A 20484-nucleotide genomic window follows, 5' to 3' on the forward strand; every position below is an offset into this window, starting at 1 on the left:
TCGTGCGAGGGCCCGTACGGTCACGCACCAGGATACATATAACACTCGAGTGATGGGCAGCACTCTTGCACTCTTGATCGTCTCTTGTCGCTCTACATTGCTCGCTGCACAAAGTTGCCCACACAACTCGCAACCTGTCAGGGATATCCGCGCGCGACCTGGCCCGCCTTGGCTCTAATCCGCCCTCATCTCGGCCCTGCTTCCGAGGGACGGAGCAACACAGCTTCGTGTCATGCTGTCATGGGCCTGGGCGTAGGCGTAGGATTCTCAAGTAGCCGCTGACCACTGGCTGGTGACTGAATCTCACGCACATGGCAATGCAATGGCGGCAATGGAGGTTCCCCTGACCCTTCACATTCAAAGTCCAATAATGTGACAGCCGCGGTATGTTAATGACGTATCATGTGTGTTTTGGAAGCTCAACTTGATCGGTCACCACAATACCTACTCGACCGATATCAAAACAGTGCAGGCTGCACAGCGTGGCAGCGCGGCGACAGGACAGTGTGACAGCGTGACTTCAAGTTGCGTCACAAGAAAGACCCTTTCCCACCGATCCTACTTTGCCTCGCTTACTGCGGATTGTCGTGTACTGTCAATCTGATTGTTCTTACAAGCAATGACCTCATGAACAACAGCCATGACGCCCAACTCTCCACTGTCACGCTGGCACTCTTGGACTGGCTCTATATAAACCCCAATCGCCACTCCTCTCCTCTCCATCAACTCTCTCTCTCTCTCTCTCTCTCTCTCTCTTTAACGACCTCTACGAAAACCCACAACAAATCATGGACGCCATCAAGAAGCTCGTTTCGTAAGTCTCCACCCTCCACCCTACACCTCTCTAACACCAGCGGCTGCAAGTGCAACGAGGCCCAGCGCACGTCGGGTCAGTGCCCGTGCCGCGCCCAGGCCGGCGGCTGCTCGTGCAAGACCAACAAGTGCAAGTGCCCCGGCTGCACTGGCCGCGTGCGTGCTGCCGGTCGCCACACTTCGTCGTCGTCGTCGGACGAGGAGGACAACGAGATGATGCGCCAGCGCAAGGCCGCCAAGAGGCTCCAGCAGCAGCAGCAGCAGCAGCAGGTGCGCATGTGAGCCTGGGCTGGTAGTGTTCAGTAGCAGTAGCAAGTAGCAGGAAGCAGAGTGACACCAAATGCCGGGATGACGCAGGGAGATGCCCACTTACGGTACGACTAACCGACTTTCTTGGCAGTGGAAGAGTAGTCACATGGCGACGGGCGTAGATAAGCTCTGGGTAGAGTGGGTTGGGCGTTGGATACGGTCGCGGAAAATACGTCATCGTCCCATCTGTTTGGCTGTGGGTGGAGGCGGACACGGACATGGACATGGCCTCGACTGAGCGTGTATCCTTGACAGGCCGAAGAGATCGAGACGATCGAGGCGAGGCATAGCTCCCCGTCGAGTAAGACGGCGATTATCTATGCGTGATTGCCGACTCCACCGTTATCTCTACTATCTCTACCATTCTCCCTCATGCACGGCTCCCATCGCATCGACCACGCAGTTCCCTCGATGTTCTCGCGACATGCCGACCTTCTCCGCCGTCTTCAGAGCCGTTTCAACCGCTGAGTCCTGTGGCTTATCCAGAAAGTGGGCAATGGCCTCCACCTCGGCTCCTCGGGCAACCTTGCCCGGCCCAGTTCATGGGTAGTATACATACTTGTCCTCTGTCTCGTTGCTTCTTCTGCTTCTTCATCCAACGCACTCACAATGATCGTCAAGGCTGCGGCAGTCCAGGCGTCCCCCGTGCAATTTGACCTCCCCAAGTCGATCGACAAGGTCGCCCGCCTCGTCGCCGAAGCGGCTGGTAATGGTGCACAACTGATCGTACTGCCCGAGGCCTTCCTCAGCGCCTATCCCCGTCACTTTACCTTTTCGGTCGGGTACCGTACCGAGTCCAACCGCGAGTGGTACAAGAAATACGTCGAGGTGGGTTGGCTGTATTCTACAACTACTCACACCAGTCGGCCGTCAAGGTGCCCGAGGACGCACTCACCCATGACTGGGCCGCCACTGCGCCCGAACAGGCGGTAGGCGATGACTTTTGGGCGTTTGCCCGCCTTTGCGCAATCGCAAAGGAACACAACGTCTATCTCAGCGTGGGGATTATCGAGCGTAGTCTCATCGGCAGCACTGTGTGGTGCTGTAACCTCGTCTTTGGACCGGATGGTCGCCTGTTAAGCAAACACCGCAAACTCAAGCCGACCGGAGCCGAGCGCATGATCTGGCACGAGGGCGAGGACCTCAATCCGGCCCGCGACGCCGACGGCGCCGTGGTTCAAGGAACAGACAACATGCCAGTCGTATCGACGCAAATTGGTCGTATTGGCTCGATGATCTGTTGGGAGAGTAAGTCTATAACTGAACAAAAACTAATGGGAGATTATATGCCTCTCGCCCGGTATGTGTTGTACAAGAAGGGGGTCGAGTTGTATCTCGCCCCGACAGCCGATGGGCGCACGACTTGGTTGCCGTCCATGCAACATGTCGCACAGGAGGGCCGGTGCTTCGTCATCACCGCAAACCAGTATCAGGAAGCAAGTGATTTCCCAGCCGATTATCCCGCCCCGCCGAATGCAGACAAGGTGTGGTGTGGTGGTGGAAGCGCGATTGTCGACCCGCTCGGTAACGTCCTTGCCGGACCATTATGGGGCGAGGAGGGCATCGTGTATGCCGACGTGAGTGTCGAAAGAAAACTAAACTAACAAAAGCTGGATATGGGCAGCATCCACGCGACAAAGGTCGACTTTGACCCGGTTGGACACTACTCGCGCGAGCCGCTGCTCAAGAAGATGCTGCAGGAGATGTGGTAGAATAAGGGTTGTCGTGATGTCACTGGTTGTCTGGTTGTCTGGTTGTCTGGTTGTCTGGTTCGGCGGTCGAGTCGGCGATGGCGGAGTGAGCGCGGTTTGTGGGTGAAGAATGTGTCTCCACTGGTAGTATTGAAACGAGAAGGAATGGGATACCTAGTCACACTGTCACGGGCGGGACATACGGTTGACGACGCATACTGTACTTTGACGATCGCCAACCCTGGCACCGCTCATGTGACGTCGCACCACATCTGACCAAGCACTCTCCACTCTTGTATCCCGATAACGACAATGCCCACTTATCCTTGTCCTTCTCCTCTCCTTCTCCCATCATACCACTCGAGATGCGCGGAGCGTATTCCCTTCTCCTCGCCGTGGCCGGCGTGGCCGTGGCCACCCCCCTCCCCACCCCCCCTCTCTTCCGCCCCACCCACATGATAACCCGCAACATGACGCACATGAGTCCGCTCATCTCGTACTCTGGTGACGTCGACTTGATCTTCGCCCCCCCGGGCACGCCCGACGGTACGATGGCCGACGACATCACGTTTTCTCACCATATTCTCCAGAGTGGGGCGAGTGCCGAGTTCAATTTCTCCGGCTCGGCATTCATATTGAATGGATGGGCCGACGCCATGTTGCGCGTACGCGAATACCCCCTCGGCTCAAGTGAGGTGTTGCGCGTACGCGAATACCCCCTCGGAAGTGAGATGTCGCCGCGCCTCTCGGACGAATACGAACTCAAAACTTTGGGCGGGGTCAGCGAACGGACCCTCATCGCTGTACTGGGAGATGCGGATGATGGACCGAGGACAGTGAGGATGGACGTGGTTAGTGGTGAGGTGTGGTTGAGTCGTGTTGTCACACAGACGGATATACCGTGCGTTTTATTTTGGTGAGGGCTGATGGTAGGCCGAGCGACGAGTGGGGCGCCCCGCACTGGCCGATCTTTGAGGGATGGCGAGGTGTTCGCGAATACATGGCCGCCGAGGCTGTGGGGATCTGGCGCGAGACATATGTTGATTTCTCGAACATTGGCAGTTGAGTCCATTCTGTGAATGTGGCTGACACAAGTCGAACAGCCAGTGGCGTGGGGTCTCGGCGGGTATGAGACGGACTATGCGAGTGTGAGGCTGAGCCCGGCGCCTGGGGCGAGTTATATTGAATTGAGGGGGGCAACACCATTGGAAACGACGGGAAAAGGCCGGTTTCGCGTACGTGTCGACCCTCCTATCCAAGGACATGATGACGGGTGGCACACGGTGTATCCAGCCGGAAGCACGCCGGCGGATATCGTCCTCTTCTCGTCGGCGCTCGACAGTACCCTCGCATACAGTGTGACGCTCGAGGTACAGGGGGTGGGATGGCACTGGGCGAGTGCGTGGTTCCTCGCTGAGATGGGCGTGCAGCCCATGCCTAAGTGGATCGGGCACTGGGGCCGCGTGCGGCGCGTGCTCGACTCGGTGCGCGCCCGGATGGCTATTGTGCTCGCGAGCGTCGTCGCGGTCGCGGCTGTCGTGCTTGGCTTTGTACTGGCACGCCGGCGTGTACAGAAGGACGACGGGGAGCGACAGCCCCTTCTTGCCGAGACAGAGGACGATGCTTGAAGCAACGCTTGATCCACGACTTGACTTTGTAATGAATCCATACCAACATCTCAAACCTACACAGTGTATGAACGAAGTACTATCTCACCGCCAAAGCTCTCTCGTCTTGTCTGTCTGCCTCTTGTCTGTCTGCCTCTTTTCTGCCTGTCTGCCTCGTTCTGTCTGTCTGCCTCCCGCCCTACACGACCAGGCCGGTGCGTAAGGTTTCGAGCGCCCAACGCTCTTCGCCGACCTCGGCCCGGTACTGGGCTTTTGTAAGGAAGCGGATTTGGGATCGAATCTCCTTTTCGCGTTCCTGCCTTTCGTGGTAGTTGCTAGAGTAGCGGGAATGTACCCAGCGAGTGATGAAATCTTCCATGAGTGCAGCGGCAAAGTCGTCGTGACTGCGCTCCTCGTCGTGCTTGAGACCGCTGATCTGGTGTGGAACCTCGGACGCACCGACGATGATCCAGTTGGTCTTTGAATTCTCTAGATCCTCACCCACGCAAGCGAATAAGCCGCGACTAGTCAAATACCCCTTCTTGTCATGAGTCGGCCAACCGTCGTTGGGCTCGACAGGCGACCCTTCCTCGGGCTCGACAATGAGCACGACTGTCGGACACCTGTCGACCAAGCCCACGCTGAATCGGGAGTTGACCAGTGTTTTGCGACGACAGTTGATCATCGCGTGAATGACTAGTCGCTCAACGCTGGGATCGTACCGCACCAAGGGCTGGGCACCGCGTTTCGTCCCTTCGGGAATATCCCAGCTCTCCGGGTCTTGGGACCCAAACGTCGTGAATATCACCAAATTTCTAACGGGTATCGGCGGGAGTGTAGCCAGTAGATCTCCATGGAGACGTAGCGTGTCGATGCGTTTGAAAAACGCGTGCGCATCCTTGAACACCTTGAGCGACGATACGCCCAATGGGAGATATTCGACCACGCGCGTGTCCTCTGCAAAGCGCGGCACCCAGCGCGTGCGCAGGAACTGGCACTGGTCGCCGCAACTATCCGTGAACGAGTTGGGAGCATGGAGCAGATCACACACCCAACCTGGAAGGTTACCGAGACCCGAGGTGAGACGAAGGCGGCGCTGGCCGGGTGGGAGCCGGTCAGGGCCGCGCGGAAGTTGAGGTGCCGTCGACTCCCACCTCTTGCCCTTGGGACGCGCAACACCACGGCTGATGATGATGTGTCGGGCGAGAATCGCGTCGCAGCGATTCATGAGATACTTCGAGGCCGCGCGAAGGGCGAGTAGAGACGCGTATGGTGCAAACGAAAGAACACGGTCAAGGATGTTCGGGTAGGCGATGTGGTTGAGGGTGACCTTGTCGACTGGGCCAGCGCCTCTGGCCGACTTGAGTGAACCGTTCTTGGTCGATTGTTTCGCCTTGGCCGTTTGTTTGGCCTTGGCCGTTTGTTTCCCCTTGGCCGCTGGTTTCGCCTTGGTGGCATTGGAACCGACGGCCTCAGCTTTGCCTTTGGTGGCCGAGGTCTTCTTCTGAGGTGAGTTTCTTGTGGTTGCCTTGGTGTTCACCTTGGTTGTCTTGGCGTCCATCTTGGCTGTCTTGGTGACCACCTTGGTTGTCTTGGTGTCCACCTTGGATGGCGAAGCAGTTGCCTGAGTCGCTCTCTTTCGCGTACGCGTAGTTTGGGGCATGGCGGAGATGAAGGAGATGAAGGAGAGAACAAGATGCTGTCCAATTCGCATCACTTATTGACCCACGTGAGCGGCAGTGCGGTGGCGTGGTGGCCAAAGCTCAGATCAGGTTAAATTACCCTTTACCCTAACGCTTTGCTGGACATGTCAACCTTTCTGTATGGAGACGTTTCTCGAGGCGGTGGAACGCCTCAATGGCTCTTTCACAGCAGGCAGTAGGCAGAGTATGTCAGGTCGCGATTATGGCAGCATGGTCAGCCGGTGAGTCCTCAGTCATCCCCATGGTCCTGGTTCTCGACACCATCAAACTGGCCCCTCCACATTCCACTACTGCCTGTCATCGAACCTTCAGGCGATCAAGTACCCTTATCTTTGAACTACACCAACTTGACAGTCCGCACCGCGTCGATCGCCCACTGCGCCTCGCCAACTCTGGCACGATACTCTGCCGTGGTAAGAAAGTCTAGCTGGGCGCGCACCGCCTCCTCCCTCTCATGTGTGAGCGGGTCGGCCGGGACGTATTGGCGTGCAAAGTCGCGAATCCACTGTACGACATTATCCGTGACGGCAGCGGCGAAGTCTTCGTGGCTCCGATCTTGGTGGGTAAGACCACAGATCTGGTGTGGGATCTCGGACGCACCGACTATGGTCCATTTTGTTGTCGAGCCAGTCCGGAGCATACCCGCCACATCCCACAGTATCCCATTGGGGCGCGTGGCCGTCCATTGCGTGTTTGGCTCCAAGGGTGATTCGGGCTCAGGTTCAAGAATAAGAACAGCGGATGGCCAGTAGTTTCGGCCCCATTGGGTGGGGAGGCTGACCCAGCATTCGGGCAGGGTGGGACGGCGGCAATCGAGACGCGCATGGAAGACGATACGTTGGACATTGGAGTCGAGAAATACACCGGGCGTAGAAGATACCCTCGTCCACTCGTTGGTCACGGGCGTAAAACTCGTGAAAACAACCACGTTTTGACAAGGGATGGGTAACGCCTCACTCGTGTATGGGTAGAAGCGCACCGTGTGGATGTTGGGAAATAGTTTGGCGCGCGTCAACTTTTGTCCAGAATTGATCCAGGGGTGTATGTCGAGGACGCGCGTGTGAGCGAAATACTCGGTCCAGCGGGAACGGAGGGAGGCGCACTGCTCGCCACAACTGTCGGCCCAGTCCGTCACGTGGTTCAAGTCGCATACCCAGCCGGGAAGCTCGCCGCCGACGGACGAGAGGTGTACGCGATACTGGCGTGCGCGCTTCTTGTCTGGTCCGCGAGGGAGGTGAGGTGCTGTAGCTTCCCACCTCTTGCCCTTTGGAGGAGGGAGACCGGGGCCCAGGACAATGTGCTGTGAGAGCAGTGCATCGCAGCGTTCAAGGAGGCTGTGTGAGACTGCGCGGAGGGCGAGGAGGGACGCGTGCGGTGCAAACGAGACGATCCGTTCAAAGATGTGGGGGTACGCCTTGTGGTCGAGGAGGGTGATGGTGGCTCCCACCCTGACCGGCGCTGCCTTCTTGCCCTTGGACGGGTTCTTAGGGGTGGTCTTGGTCTTCGGAGTGGTCTTCGGGGTCGTCTTCGGGGTGGTTTTGGTCTTCAGGGTGGCCCTCGCAGCGTTTGGCTTAAGCTTGGGCTTGGGCTTGGGCGCGGCTTTGCCAACAGCAGCCTTCTTGCCCGTGGCTGTTGCCGTGGACGTCTTCTTCGGCTCATGCGTCGTCTTCTTGGTGCTCGCCCTGGTCGGTTCAGCTGTCGTGTTCTTGGGTATCGCCTTGGTCGGTTCAGGCGTAGCCTTGGGTCTTGCCTTGGTCGGCTTAGCTGCCGAAGCAGGCGCAGGCTTGCGTGCACGCAGAGTCGGAGCCATTGTGTTTGTGTATGTGTAACAAGAGCGTGTTGTCCAACTCACATCGCAGCATCTTTGTCCGGCACACGGGCCGACTTCTTCAGGCGTAGTTTCTGCTGGCTGGTATTTAAAGGGGGTAGTGGCGTACACAGACGATTGTTATTGATGGAATCCGGACCCGAGATTGCCAAGTCCTCAGGGTGGCTCTGAAGCACGCGTGTCGGACGTAGCCGACCATCTGCCCAGTGTACCAGTGTACCAGTGTACCACTGTACCAGAGTGTGCGCAACACGTGTCCAGTTGGTTTGTATCACCTACAGTTAATACGCGCTAGTTGAGGCGTAGGTGAGTAGGTGCAAAGTTGCCCAAAGCTTGGGGATCTAGGGAGAGTGTGATGTCAATCTGATCGGTTCATCGTTGGATCAGGTAGGGTCCATGCTTTCGGAATCAATCCGATCAATCGACCGACTCGCATGCGACGCCTTATCCCGCGCCACCCGTTGCCTCTATCTTCACGTCTTCGGGTTCACAATACGATACAGGTATCAGGTGCAATCAATGCTATGTGGCCACGAGGCCAACTGCTGGCAATGCCCGACCTCTGACCTAGTCCTTGGGCGGCATAAAGTCGACAATCAGGTCGAGGCAGGCCAGGTCGTCGTCGTCGGCAGTGTACGCGCGGACGTTGACGATAAACTTGGCTGCGAGTCAGTGGAGCGTGGGGCTTGAAGCGGGCAGGAACCTCACCCCTGGGGATCTCCTTGGGAAGGTCAACCTTCTGGACGACAGTGTAGTCGCCCTCTTGGACGGGGCACTGGATGGTCGCGTTGGCGTTGCGTCTGTCGTTAGTCACTGCCCAGGTGACTGGAAGGATACTCACGCCTCCTCGCACAGGTCATACCGCTTCTGGAGCAGCTTGATCAGGCCGAGCTTGACCGTCACATCGGCGTACGCGCCATCCTGAGATTCAGCAGTGGCCCCTTCCTCGCTAGGGTGCAAAGCAAGATGCGATCTCAGATGCCCACATTCTCGCCCCTCACCATCACGCACCTCAATCACCTCAGCAGCCGAGGCCTTGACCTTGACCTCGAGCTCCTTGCCGGGCTTGGGAGGGTCGGGGCTGAGCTCAATGCTCTCGATTTGGCTGGTATCAGCGATTGGGTGGCAAAACGCGCGGCGAAACGCGGTATGCTCGGAGCCGGAACCTCATGGCACATACATCGGATCCGTAGGGAGACCTGTTGTCAGTAATGCAGCAATTCACGCGTCGCGTTCCAAGCACCTACCGCAGTCGACATAGCGCCACGAGTCAAAAGTGTAGACAGGGCCGTCGGTGGGGAGCTGGACGTTGCCGCCGAGGACGTTGGCGACGATGCCCAGTGCGTCACCTGTGATACCGGCAGAAGCGGACGTGGCTAGGGCGGGGAGGAGGGCAAGGAGAGAGAGACGCATGATGGATGCACTCTCCAAGATGTGGAGTTGAGAGTGTTGTTATAGGAGAAGGAAGGGGGTGGGGAATGACGTCTGAATGGCTGGGGTGGAGTGGAGTGGTATGGGTGCAATCGGCAGCCACAGCTCATTTTGATCCCGCTGTGGCGCGGTCCCGAACAGCCACGGTTAAACAAGTTCCAACAACAGAGTTGAATGCCTGATGCATATAATCCACTAATGGGTCTATTTTGTAAAATCTATCAGATGATGACGTTCTCCGTACCTCCATACCCCAACCTAAGCTCTAAGGAACAATCATTTGGGCACTACGATCGTCCCGCGTGTTGCACCGTACTGGGGCAATACCGGGGCATGTGGGAGACGCCGCTCGGGAGGGCGGTGCGCCGTAGACGAGCTCGTCGGCAAGCTCGTCGCCATCATCGCCATTGTCGAGCTCGTCCTTCTCCTCAATCGCGCCGAGCTCGGGGTCGCCACCGGTGCGTTTGGCCGCAGTAACCCTCACAATCTCCTCCATGCGATCGTCCGAATCACGGCCGCGCTTTGTCAGACGCCGGATGCGCCGTCCGTACTTGATGAGAATGAGGGGAACGGGTACGAAGACGAGACATAGGAACGCGACGAGGGTGGACGCCCAGTTGATGCCCAGCGCATCGTACATCTTCAGGGTGGTGAGTGGTAGAACCACGCCCATGATGGAACGCACGACCGTTCCGCCCGCCAGAACCGAGGCGGCGTTGTGGCAGAACATGTCAACGAGGTAGTTGTTACACGCGAGAAAGATGAGGACGAGACCAGCGCCGTAGGGTACCGTTGCGGCTATGGGGACAATCCAGTGGATCGAGGTGGGAACGCACGTCCACGCAAAGACGAAGAGGCCGAGAGGCAAGAGTGTGGCTCCAATTAGGCCTGTCGGCAGGCGGGCCTCTGGGGGCAGCGCACCCTTCTCCTGCAACTCGCGAGCGTACTTGGGATTTCCGGCAAAGATCATGTACCCAAGAGCGGTGTTGGAGCCAACCGCGATGCCGATGAAGGCAAGCGCGGCAATACCGGGCGACCAGCCACGCGCTCCCTGGAAGACGAGCGGGAACGAGGCTGCCGTTAGCAGTGTCTGGGTGACAACGACAATAATGTACTCACTGAATTGCATGTACAGAAGGCCGAAGATGACAGCCATGTAAATCGAGAAGACGAACACAATCGGCTCGGTGAAAAGGAGGATGTACGGCATCTTGAACTGGTTGATAACAAGGTCGCGATGGTTGAGGGGTGTGATCACGTCGTCCTCGCAGCGGTAGACGCGGCCTGTTGCTTCAGAGAGCTTATGCGCGCGCTTGCGCAACAAGACAGGTCCGTACGTCTCGGGGATGAACACGATGTGCATGACCGTGAGGACGCCAGCAAATATGGCTGTAACGGCAGCGACCCACCGCCATCCTTCAGCATACGAGAGGAAGCCGCCGCAGATTGGCCCGATGACAGGCCCGAGCCACGGCATGACGCCAAACACACCCATCGCGAGACCGCGGTCCGAGCTCTCAAACATGTCGCTGATAAGACCACCAGCGCTGGTCATGGACGAGCACCCGAACATGCCGGCCAGGAAACGGAGGATGAGCATCGCATTTAGTGTTGGTGCGCCGCACACGCCCGCGTCAAACGCCGTGAGTGGGATGAACGTGATGATGTATGTTAGGCGACGACCAAAAACCTCCGAGAATGGCGCCCACAGGAAGGGTCCAAGCACAAAGCCGAGAATATAGATGCCGGTCACTGGTGTGAGTACAGGATCGCAGTTGGCCGAGGCAAGCCCTGGCTCCTGGCTCCCGCCGCCGCCCGCCGCAGATGCAACTCACCCATGATGTACATCTGGTCGTTGTGGTTGGGAAAGTCGTGCCGGATACTTTTCATGGCAGAGGATAGGACTGACGACCCCATTGTGACGGATAGTGTTCCCATCGCGGCTGACATCAGCGTTGAGCGAGATCAGCGATGGATGAGGCGGTCCCTGCCCGTGCCTCATGCTGTGCGTGGCGTCCACATTTTTCCAGCACTGACTCACCAAGAATCGTCAAAGTCCACCTGTATAGTGGGCTCCAGCGATATGGATTTTCGGTGTCGTGAGGGAGCCACATGACGACAAATGGGTCCTCCTCCGTACCGGCGCCCTTGTACTCGTGCGCGACGATGGCGCGCCAGTCCATCGGGGCCCTGCGCCATGGTCGACGAGGCAGAGTGAGGTCGCCTGTGCCTTCTGACCTGTCGTCTGGAATAAACCCCACGATCGTCTTGACGTCGGTGCTCGACACGTTCGACACGCTCGACTCTGGCCCCGGCGTATGTCGTGTTCCCATGGTATCAGAGTAATGTCGACATACAGACACGCCCCAAAGCCACTAGATGCATCAGTCCTCCCAAGTTTCGGATCCAAGGGGCTTTGCTTGCAAAGCAGATTTCTGGAGTAGGGGCTCTTGGCAGGTCGCCCCGCAAGTCGCCCCGGCTACTGGCACCTCGGGTCGGCCAGATCCGACAAGGTCATGCTGGCTCCAGTCCCATGACAGGAATCCTCTGGCGTCTGGGCCTGGGCTTCTCTTGGGCCCTTGGTGGGGAATTCCGCAAGAGATGAGCCCGCTATAATCTGCGTCTCACTGCACCCAGAGCGACCCAGGGTTGCAGTCGGTGAAATCCGACCGTACAGTAGAACAGTAAGCCCGCCCAGTGCAATCTGAAAATCATCCGCGGTCCAGGTCCCATGTCGTCCGAGGAATTTATGAGACAATCAACTCCTTTACGACGAGCCCAGTTCATCAGTGTTATTGCCCCACGCTGTTCCGCTGACTAACTCTGGTGAGGAATGGTCGGCATTTTATGATTTCAAGCTTTGTCATGAGATACTCACGTGCGGCTACAGTTAGGTTGCCTGAATCGGAGCTTCTACATTCAGGTGACCTGAATTGCAGCCGCCAACCCAACCAATTGACATGGGTCTGCGCCGTTGATTCGCTACCTCCCCATTCCAGTGTCCACGGTGGACGAAGCCATCCCGAGGTCCCTGCGGAGCTCATCTGCGGCCTCGGAGGACCGAGATCCCTGAGTCTAAGCTGCGGTCATCGCTAATCGTACTAGCATGTGGATGCCGAGCTGCGATGACGCCCAGAATGCTAGGATAGCGGTTTTGCGGCCCTGCGTGGTCGATGGTGTGCACCACCACAGCATAGAGGACAGGACAGGCACCTCCTTGAAGAGCAAGGACCCGCTGAGAAAGGCGAAAGGAGACAGCCAGCGCATCATCAACCGCCCTTGAATAGGAAGGCTTTTCCAATTGTGAAAGCAGCCTGGAGGAAATGATGATAGAGCGGAACGAAAAGGTGCCAACGGACAACAAAGGTTGTATGACCGCTGAGCGCTGGCAGATGTGTCGTGAACGTGATACGTGTACAGCTACAACAAGATAACGATGCCATTTGGCCTACTTCTTGCGCCCTTTGCGTTCCCGCTTGCCGTCGCTGGACATGAGCCCGAGCATCTTGACGCACTCAGGGCAATACCACGTCTCAGGTAATGGTGCAGTGAGATTGACACATTTGACGTGGAACAGTTGTCAGCCAACCTCAACCTCACATAATCACGTACCCATTCGTACTTGCACTTGTCGTTGTCGCAGCCGATCATCTCGCCAAAGCTCTTCTGCTGGCAGAAGCAGTACAGCTGGTCGTCGGCCTCGACCTCGGTTCCGTCGATGATATCCACCTCCATCTCGACCTCGGGCTCGGGCTCGGGTTCAGGCTCGACGCTCATGGCAAGACTGTGACCGCGACCACGTCCACGCGAGCCAGCACGACTCCCCGCACCGCTCCGAGGTACTGGAGGCGGAGGCATACTGCCCTGCCGGGGCGAGTTGGAGCCGCTGTGGTGACCGCCAATTTGTGCCAATGGCGTCCCCTTCTTCGTGCGCTTGGGTATCGCCTCGGGAGTTGCGAAACGGACTTCAAGCTCTTCCTCATCGACGTCCATCCCGCCCACGCGGCGCCACTCGGCACGGCCCCGTTCGCGGGCGCGGGACACGATCCGCTCCAACCGTTCTGCAAGCTTCACCTTGTCGTCCTGCAGCTGCTGGATCTTGGCCCATTCGCCCTGGATCTTGGCAATGTTCTGCGCGTCTTTCGTTGTCAAGTGGGCCGTGGGGATTGGGGTGCCCACAGGAATCGGGAGCGCAAAGTTGGCGGCCGCCGGAGCCGTACTGGCGTTCATGTTCTTGATGCTCTTTGTCAGGCCATAATGTCGCTGGTTAGTGCGGTTGACGAGTTCTAGCGGTCAGGAACGTCAGTGGGCTACACACGGGAGATGCGCTCGTCCTTGTCCCTGATTTCGGCCAGCAGAAACGCCACTTCGCCGGGCAGATTGTCCAGGCCTCACTGTCAGTCTTGATGGGCAATCACGTACTGTGTACAAATTCAGACGCTGCTATTGCTGCCTCTTCGGCGTTGAAGTGTGAATGGACCTGTAAAGGTGTCGAGGTCATGTTGGATTGTTATGATGTGATGAAGGTCCCGAGAGGAGTGTCAAGTGGAGCATTTGTATGGGTGGAGTACCTCCACCGGGCCACAAGATGATCCGAACGGTATTCTCGATATTTTTCAATCATTAATCCTGTGGGGCTCCAAAACCCTATCACTGAATTGTTGCCCCACATCAGCATCACCCAGAATCACCATCGTCACCGGAATCAGTCCCTCATCACTCTCATCTACTCGGTCGATCTTCACTCTCGGCGTCTGCACAACAGCTCATCTGATGACCGATAGAATCACGGTCGCAGGGCTCTCCTGCCACCTCGCCAACGGCGCTGGCCCATCGGCTTTCGGTCTCACCCCGCCTCCGCCCTGCCCTCTCGAGCTCCAGCTTGACATCGACCTTCTCCCCGGCGTCGTACCGCACTGCGTCGACGAGGACGACATGAACGGCCTCGGCGTCAACTACTCGTCCGTATCCAAAGCGGTGTATGCCGCCGTGGCGGACCCGAAACGCGTATTCCCCAACCCGTCGACGATTCTGCGCGAGGCCGCCGTGGTCGCACTCCGCCTGCCCGCCGTCGCTGGGGTGACTGTCCGTGCGCGCCTGCCGAGAGCGCTCCTACAGGCCCAGTCTGCCGACTACACGCAGTACTTTTCCCGGTCGAGCCCACCGTCCACTCTTCCCCAGCCGACATGCACGATCCGCGATCTACGTGTCAATTGCGTCATCGGGCTGCACCCACACGAAAGGGCTGAGCGCCAACGCCTCGAGGCGGATATTACCGTCGACGGGTATGAGCCTAAGAGTTGGGACCACAGAGTTTTCGCAGACGAGGCGTTTACTGTGAGCTTTGACGTGAATTCTCTAACTAACATTAGTGGCTCGACAAGTCGGAGTTTGGCACACTCGAGTCTCTCGTTGACTCGTTTGCGCGGCACCTCCTCTCCCTTCCGATACTGTCTACGCCAAAAGCCCGGGTTGATGTGACACTTCGCAAGCCGTCAGCTCTTCCGTTCGCGACGCCCGCTATCCGGGCCTCGCGGAATGCTGCGTCATTTGCCAAGCGTGGCGGTGTCTATCCCGTGGGCACTCGCTTCCACTCGTCTACAGTGGCCAACGCCGCAAACACTCCCCCGCGCGTGTTCATCGCCGTCGGGTCCAACCTCGGCGACCGTGTTGGCTATGTGCGGCGTGCGGTACAGTTACTCCAGGAGGGGGGCTGCATTCTCGTCGACACGAGCCGGCTGTATGAGAGTGCGCCGATGTATGTCGAGGACCAGGAACGCTTCCTCAACGGAGCCGTTGAAGTGAGTCTTCACGAGAGCTTGGCTCACACAGATCCAAACAAGCCTCAAGCCCTTTGAGCTCCTGCGCCTGCTGAAGCGAATCGAGCTCGAGGTCGGGCGCATCAAGACGTACCGCAACGGGCCGCGCGTCATCGACCTTGACCTCGTCGCGTACGGTAACGAGGTGGTGCATATCGGCGAACCGGGCGACGAGCCGGACGAGGATGGCGTGGGCTGGCTCACAGTGCCTCACGCCTCCTTGGCTGAGCGCGAGTTTGTGCTCCGCCCTCTTGCTGAGTGAGCTCGAGCTGGTCCCCTAGCTGACAGCAGTATCGCGCCCGACTTCACCCCACCTGGGCTCCTGCCGATCTCAGAGCTCCTCGCGCGTGCCCCACCAGGCCGTCTAGAGCCTGTCATTCCCTTCCCCTATCCCGCCCGCCCGCTGCGCCTTACGACCCCTTCAACACCCGCCATCATGGCAATCTTCAACGCGACGCCCGACTCGTTCTCGGACGGACACGTGACGCGGACTGACACGGCGCACGCGGTCCGCATGTGCGAGAACATGATGGCGGCGCCAAACCCGCCTGCCATCATTGACATCGGGGGCATGTCGACGCGTCCGAATGCCGAGCCGTGCACTGAGGAAGAGGAACTGGCGCGAGTGATCCCGCTCGTCCAGGCCGCACGAAGGAGGAGCAGTCCGCTCGCAACAGTCCCCCTCTCGGTGGACACGTATCGCGCGTCAGTGGCTCGCGCGGCCGTCGAGGCCGGAGCGAGCTGCATCAATGACGTCCGTGGCGGCCGCGAGCCGGGCATGCTGGCCGCCATGGCATACGCCGACGTTCCTGTTGTGCTGATGCACTCCCGCGGCGACTCGGTCAGTATGCTGGCTGCCGAGAGCAAGGGGTATGCCGGCGGCGTGCTGGCCGGTGTGCGCTCCGAGCTCGCCGAGGCCGTGGCAGCGGCCAAGGCAGCAGGCGTGAAGCGGTGGGACATTGTGTTAGACCCAGGACTCGGCTTTGCCAAGTCGCATGACGACCATCTTCGCCTGCTCCGTGACATTGGACAATTTGCGACTGGAGATCTCGCGGGGTACTCGCTGCTCGTTGGCGCGAGCCGTAAGCGCTTCGTCGGCCAGGTTACTGGCCGCAAGGTTGCGAGTGAGCGGGGTTCGGGCGACGCCGCCATCAACACGCTCTGCGCGATGAGCGGGGCGGTCGACGTGCTCCGCGTGCATGACCCTCAGGCGGCGGCCGAAACAGTCAAGATGGCCATCGCGATCCGGGATATCAAGTAGAATAGACACAAATGCATAGTCCTTCTGAGTGATCTCCATTGCTGCTGTTGCCCTTCAATTCTTCTCATACCCCTCTCCCTGTCTGTTGCCCCATGTCCCCAGCTACGCTTCCGCCCTCGTTATCCTTACGGTCAGCCAAGCCAGTGGAGACGTACAGATACGCTGTGTACTATGACACACGCACTCGGAGGCGGCGCCGCACCGCTGCAGCGCACCGCCGCCATACGCAAAGCACACCCAGTGGCATGACTCTGCCGTCCACTGGTTACAGCCCCGGCTTCTACCGTTCGACATGTCGGTGCGCCCGGGGACTGGCGCCGCTGCCGTAAGAGTGAGGAGCAGGAGGAGCGCTTTCATGGTGGGTTGGGAGGGTAAGAAGAGGAGCAGGATACGTATATGAGTATATGAATGTCTCATGAACGGGACGTTTGGGTTTGGGTAGAGTTTTCAGTTCAATCTGCTTGGAGGCTGGTGTCACTAAGGTTGTGGGGATAACCAGACCAAGAGTGTATACCAGACTCAGAGTTTAGACCCAGAGCATATACCAGACCCAGAGTAGTACCAGACCAAGAGTCTAGAACCAGACCCAACTTGTAAGTACTTGTAGTACGAATCTAGCCGCCAAAAGAGGTATGCCACGTGGATCTACAGTCTACAGTGGCATCTCTCACTCGTCCTTTTCGTCTGTCACTTCGGAGGGCTTGCCCCCAGTGGCCCAGAGACCCGAGATCATGACGACGTGTGCGGCGAGCATGAGCGCGCTGGATCGCGGTGTGGCGGGGTACGTGTCCCATGCCTTTTCGAGCATGGCTGGGATTCCTAAGCTGATGTCAGATTTGGTGCTGGTTGGACTCACATGAGGCCCCACTGTCCCCATCCGCCGCCGAGGTAGAGGAGGAACGGGATTTGATGAAAGTACCACGTCTGGAATTGGTAGTGCAGAGAACGAGCACATGCCATTCCAATGAGGTTTGATGAGAAGAGGACGAGGGGGAGGTGAGAGGATGCGAGTTGACCGGGGAGGACGGCGGGCTGGAACATCGCTCGGGGGCTGTATAGGCCTGTTGAGAGGACGGCCCGAGTTCCACCGGGGACAGGACACCAGCGATACAAGCCGAAGAGGATTAGGAGGGCTAGGTGGATGAGGAGGAGGAGGCTTCCGAATGATTTGGAGAGGAAGATGGACTCGGGGACAAAGCGCCAGTTCACCGTCCACTGGTATAGGAAGGAGCGGGAGAAGTCGAACGCGGCGGCAAAGTAGATACGCAGCTGGGCTGGTGTTTCGAAGAATGAAAATCCTGCCAGTGCGAGCTGGACCAAGGAGATGATGACGAGGCTGTCAAGGGTTCCGACAGCGCCGCGGAACTGGAATAGGACGACGAGGAGACCGGGCAGGAAGAGGAGGATGTTCATCTTGATCCCTAGGGCTAGGGAGAAGAGGAAACTCCCAATCTTCCAGTACTCGAGCTGGAGGCCGACGACGGCGGCATAGAGCAAGATCATAGCCAGGGGATCGTTGAACAGGCGGAGGAGGTAGATCGAGTGTGAGCGTTTAGACAGTACCAGCGGGATAAGCAGCCACTGTGGGATATGCCGATCGCGCCCGGCGAGATAGTAAACAGTGGCGGTGAGGACGAGTGTGCCCTGCTCGACCGCGAGCCAGATATACTGCGCGGCGCGCTCACGCGGGACGGGGAGGAGCTGGTGCAGCGCAGTGTATATGTACAGATGGAGGGCGGGGTAGACTAGTGGTCCCGTCTCGCCCTCGATCTTGCTGTAGTCCCTCTCGCCGGACAGGAACATGTCTACCTGCTGCATATAAGCTGGCCAGTCGATTTTGGTATCTTGTATCAGCGGGATATGGGGGATGCGTACATGGCACTCTGAGGATGATTGCCACGCCGAGGACGAGGTTGAAGGCTGTTAGGAGGACGGCTAGGGGCCAAAAGTGGGAGCGGTCGAAGAGAAGAGACTGGGCTGTGCCGACTGGATCTTGGAGTGTGCGGAGGGGGAGGGAGAGGAGGGTGGAGATGGTTGTTTGGGATGGGGACGGAGGGAGTGTGGGTGGTTTCGGTGCCTCAGCGACGTTAGCCATCACGGGCGCTGGAGTAGCGACCTGTTTCGGTGACTGCTTGGCTGCTGTCTTTCGTTTTGGCGGCATGGTGAGACGAGAGAGTGTGAAGGCAGTGAAGCAGGAGGATCTCAACTCGCTGCATTGGATGGAGCAGACACGCCTCCACTTTGGCTTGATGCCACGTGCCGTACTGGTGCCCCGCACAACTTTGCTTCCGTCGCGGCTTTGTTGTGGAAACGTCTAACGCCCAACGTCGCCAAGAACACCTTCCTCGCCATCCATCTTCACTCGGACACCGCAGCCATGGACAACATCGAGACCGAGTCACGCTCCGCCCTCGCCACAGGGAGTATCGGTGCCCGCTTCATCTCCCAGAATGCCGTCGACGAGGCCAAGGAGCGACGAGAGGAGGAGTGGAAGGAGGCGTACGAGCGGTGAGTCATCCATAGGGCGTCACTAATGACAGTATTGGACAGGAGCCACCACCCCTGATGAAGGAGGAGGAGCACGACGGACGGACGCTGTTCGAGCGCCTCGAGGAGCAGAAGGTAATCAGCCCTACGAGACGGGACTAACAGCAGCAACTGAAGCAGGACTGGTGGGACGACCGCATGAAAATGAAGAACCAGTACCGCGGGCTGGTGGGGGAGGAGTTTGAGTTCCTGGCAGAAAAGGACCGCGAGAAACGCGACGCCGAGCGTAAGGTCGAGGAGGAGGTCAATGTCGAGTTACAGGGATATCGGGAGTGAGATTTATTGTCTTATAAGAACGAGGACGCAAACGCTAATGAGCAGAGCTCGTACGAAGCGCGCCGCCGACGCCGTGGCCGCTTCTGAACCCCAACCGGCCTCTTCAGCACCCAAGCCGCCGCTTAAGAAGACAGTCCCTGCGAAACCGGCCAAGAAGGATATGCGGTCGTTGATGAAGGGCGTCGTGGTCAAGAAGAAGGCTGCCAAGCCCGCCGACAAGGCCGCTGACAAGACGGCTGACAAAGACAAGAAGCGGCCAGCCGAGGATGACGCGCGCGAGGCTAAGCGCCGTGCATGAGGTTTGTACCGGCCAAGCTCCGGTCATGCTGATATAGCGCAGCTGGACGTGAACAGATGAGCAGATGCAAAGTGGCGTGCGCCACTGCTCGCACCCGTCGAGGAGAAGCCCAATTCTCGCGCCGCCGCTCTCCGCGTACGTCGGGTCCCGCGTCGGGGATTCGCACGCCTGTACGCCGGTCTAGATGCCGCGATATAATACTGAGTTTGTCGCGGCGAGATTGAGAGATTGCCTCGGGAGATGAGCGGAAGAGTTAGTTTGTGGGGATGGGGGAAAGTGACAAGTGACTGTCTTGTGTGTTGTAGCTGATGCATGGGTACAAAGTTGAGATGAGTGAAACAAGTGAGAGCAGATGGACCGTGCGAGACATGTTGGTTTGGAGATTTGTCCAGGGAAGTTGGTTCAAGTGGGTTCTGTGGATCTGTGGGGCGATCAGGAGGATTAGAGGGCCCCACTGTCTCTTTCTCGCACTCTTCTCATCCCTCATTGTCAGAGAGTGTTTGCTCGGTACCCGCTCTACCGCTCATAGGAATACGGCCATTCTGTACATCTTTTAGTCAGTGCTTTTCGCAAACCATACCCTTGAAGAGGGCGGCACCCAGAGAGTGTCCTCGACTTGAGACGCTTGTGATGCAACAGCTCACATGATCAGAGGGAGACTAATGGAGATTTGTGTGACCTGGGGTTGGTGATATTTCAGAAAAGGCGTCAAAGAGGTCACACGAGCGTGCAAAGGTCAAAGGAGGGGAACCCAAGGTGAAGAGGGGTAAAACGTGATCGCATCGACATACCAAAGCCCTACATACCTTAACGGTGACCTTCCTTCCCCCCTTGCAATACAATAGTGGATACCGGTGACCTTGTTGGGAATTGACAAGGTTTCACAAATACAACAAGATAC

At 58.1% G+C, this 20484-nt stretch overlaps 11 protein-coding genes across 11 annotated transcripts; 5 read left to right on the forward strand and 6 right to left on the reverse strand.

Moving 5' to 3' along the window:
• Nucleotides 1-788: 788 nt before the first annotated feature.
• CcaverHIS019_0211520 (uncharacterized protein) lies at nucleotides 789-1095 on the forward strand (the record flags this gene model as incomplete). The annotated part of the gene is made up of 2 exons (XM_060598243.1): nucleotides 789-814; nucleotides 855-1095. 2 exons carry the CDS (start codon nucleotides 789-791, stop codon nucleotides 1093-1095), a joined length of 267 nt encoding a protein of 88 aa, XP_060455056.1.
• A 636-nt stretch (nucleotides 1096-1731) lies between these two features.
• NIT1 (uncharacterized protein) lies at nucleotides 1732-2834 on the forward strand (the record flags this gene model as incomplete). The annotated part of the gene is made up of 4 exons (XM_060598244.1): nucleotides 1732-1950; nucleotides 1986-2370; nucleotides 2404-2699; nucleotides 2733-2834. The coding sequence occupies 4 exons, from the start codon at nucleotides 1732-1734 to the stop codon at nucleotides 2832-2834; spliced, it is 1002 nt and encodes a 333-aa protein (XP_060455057.1).
• A 344-nt stretch (nucleotides 2835-3178) lies between these two features.
• CcaverHIS019_0211540 (uncharacterized protein) lies at nucleotides 3179-4441 on the forward strand (the record flags this gene model as incomplete). Its single annotated transcript, XM_060598246.1, has 2 exons — nucleotides 3179-3539; nucleotides 3909-4441. The coding sequence occupies 2 exons, from the start codon at nucleotides 3179-3181 to the stop codon at nucleotides 4439-4441; spliced, it is 894 nt and encodes a 297-aa protein (XP_060455058.1).
• Nucleotides 4442-4619: 178 nt separating this feature from the next.
• On the reverse strand, nucleotides 4620-6083 carry CcaverHIS019_0211550 (uncharacterized protein; the record flags this gene model as incomplete). The annotated part of the gene is made up of 2 exons (XM_060598247.1): nucleotides 4620-5921; nucleotides 5961-6083. The coding sequence occupies 2 exons, from the start codon at nucleotides 6081-6083 to the stop codon at nucleotides 4620-4622; spliced, it is 1425 nt and encodes a 474-aa protein (XP_060455059.1).
• A 377-nt stretch (nucleotides 6084-6460) lies between these two features.
• Nucleotides 6461-7933, reverse strand: CcaverHIS019_0211560 (uncharacterized protein; the record flags this gene model as incomplete). The annotated part of the gene is made up of 2 exons (XM_060598248.1): nucleotides 6461-6678; nucleotides 6724-7933. 2 exons carry the CDS (start codon nucleotides 7931-7933, stop codon nucleotides 6461-6463), a joined length of 1428 nt encoding a protein of 475 aa, XP_060455060.1.
• A 585-nt stretch (nucleotides 7934-8518) lies between these two features.
• CcaverHIS019_0211570 (uncharacterized protein) lies at nucleotides 8519-9364 on the reverse strand (the record flags this gene model as incomplete). The annotated part of the gene is made up of 6 exons (XM_060598249.1): nucleotides 8519-8613; nucleotides 8660-8751; nucleotides 8793-8872; nucleotides 8963-9056; nucleotides 9132-9150; nucleotides 9199-9364. 6 exons carry the CDS (start codon nucleotides 9362-9364, stop codon nucleotides 8519-8521), a joined length of 546 nt encoding a protein of 181 aa, XP_060455061.1.
• Nucleotides 9365-9647: 283 nt separating this feature from the next.
• On the reverse strand, nucleotides 9648-11715 carry CcaverHIS019_0211580 (uncharacterized protein; the record flags this gene model as incomplete). The annotated part of the gene is made up of 4 exons (XM_060598250.1): nucleotides 9648-10456; nucleotides 10502-11134; nucleotides 11218-11325; nucleotides 11424-11715. 4 exons carry the CDS (start codon nucleotides 11713-11715, stop codon nucleotides 9648-9650), a joined length of 1842 nt encoding a protein of 613 aa, XP_060455062.1.
• Nucleotides 11716-12830: 1115 nt separating this feature from the next.
• On the reverse strand, nucleotides 12831-13883 carry CcaverHIS019_0211590 (uncharacterized protein; the record flags this gene model as incomplete). Its single annotated transcript, XM_060598251.1, has 4 exons — nucleotides 12831-12914; nucleotides 12995-13668; nucleotides 13701-13772; nucleotides 13805-13883. The coding sequence occupies 4 exons, from the start codon at nucleotides 13881-13883 to the stop codon at nucleotides 12831-12833; spliced, it is 909 nt and encodes a 302-aa protein (XP_060455063.1).
• Nucleotides 13884-14155: 272 nt separating this feature from the next.
• On the forward strand, nucleotides 14156-16462 carry FOL1 (uncharacterized protein; the record flags this gene model as incomplete). The annotated part of the gene is made up of 4 exons (XM_060598252.1): nucleotides 14156-14719; nucleotides 14755-15183; nucleotides 15215-15459; nucleotides 15493-16462. The coding sequence occupies 4 exons, from the start codon at nucleotides 14156-14158 to the stop codon at nucleotides 16460-16462; spliced, it is 2208 nt and encodes a 735-aa protein (XP_060455064.1).
• Nucleotides 16463-17129: 667 nt separating this feature from the next.
• On the reverse strand, nucleotides 17130-18623 carry ALG3 (uncharacterized protein; the record flags this gene model as incomplete). Its single annotated transcript, XM_060598253.1, has 3 exons — nucleotides 17130-17286; nucleotides 17319-18306; nucleotides 18338-18623. 3 exons carry the CDS (start codon nucleotides 18621-18623, stop codon nucleotides 17130-17132), a joined length of 1431 nt encoding a protein of 476 aa, XP_060455065.1.
• A 216-nt stretch (nucleotides 18624-18839) lies between these two features.
• CcaverHIS019_0211620 (uncharacterized protein) lies at nucleotides 18840-19583 on the forward strand (the record flags this gene model as incomplete). The annotated part of the gene is made up of 4 exons (XM_060598254.1): nucleotides 18840-18970; nucleotides 19003-19084; nucleotides 19118-19281; nucleotides 19331-19583. The coding sequence occupies 4 exons, from the start codon at nucleotides 18840-18842 to the stop codon at nucleotides 19581-19583; spliced, it is 630 nt and encodes a 209-aa protein (XP_060455066.1).
• Between the last annotated feature and the right edge of the window lie 901 nt (nucleotides 19584-20484).

Source organism: Cutaneotrichosporon cavernicola (genome assembly GCF_030864355.1).
Source record: "Cutaneotrichosporon cavernicola HIS019 DNA, chromosome: 2".
Taxonomy (NCBI): Eukaryota; Fungi; Basidiomycota; class Tremellomycetes; order Trichosporonales; family Trichosporonaceae; genus Cutaneotrichosporon; species Cutaneotrichosporon cavernicola.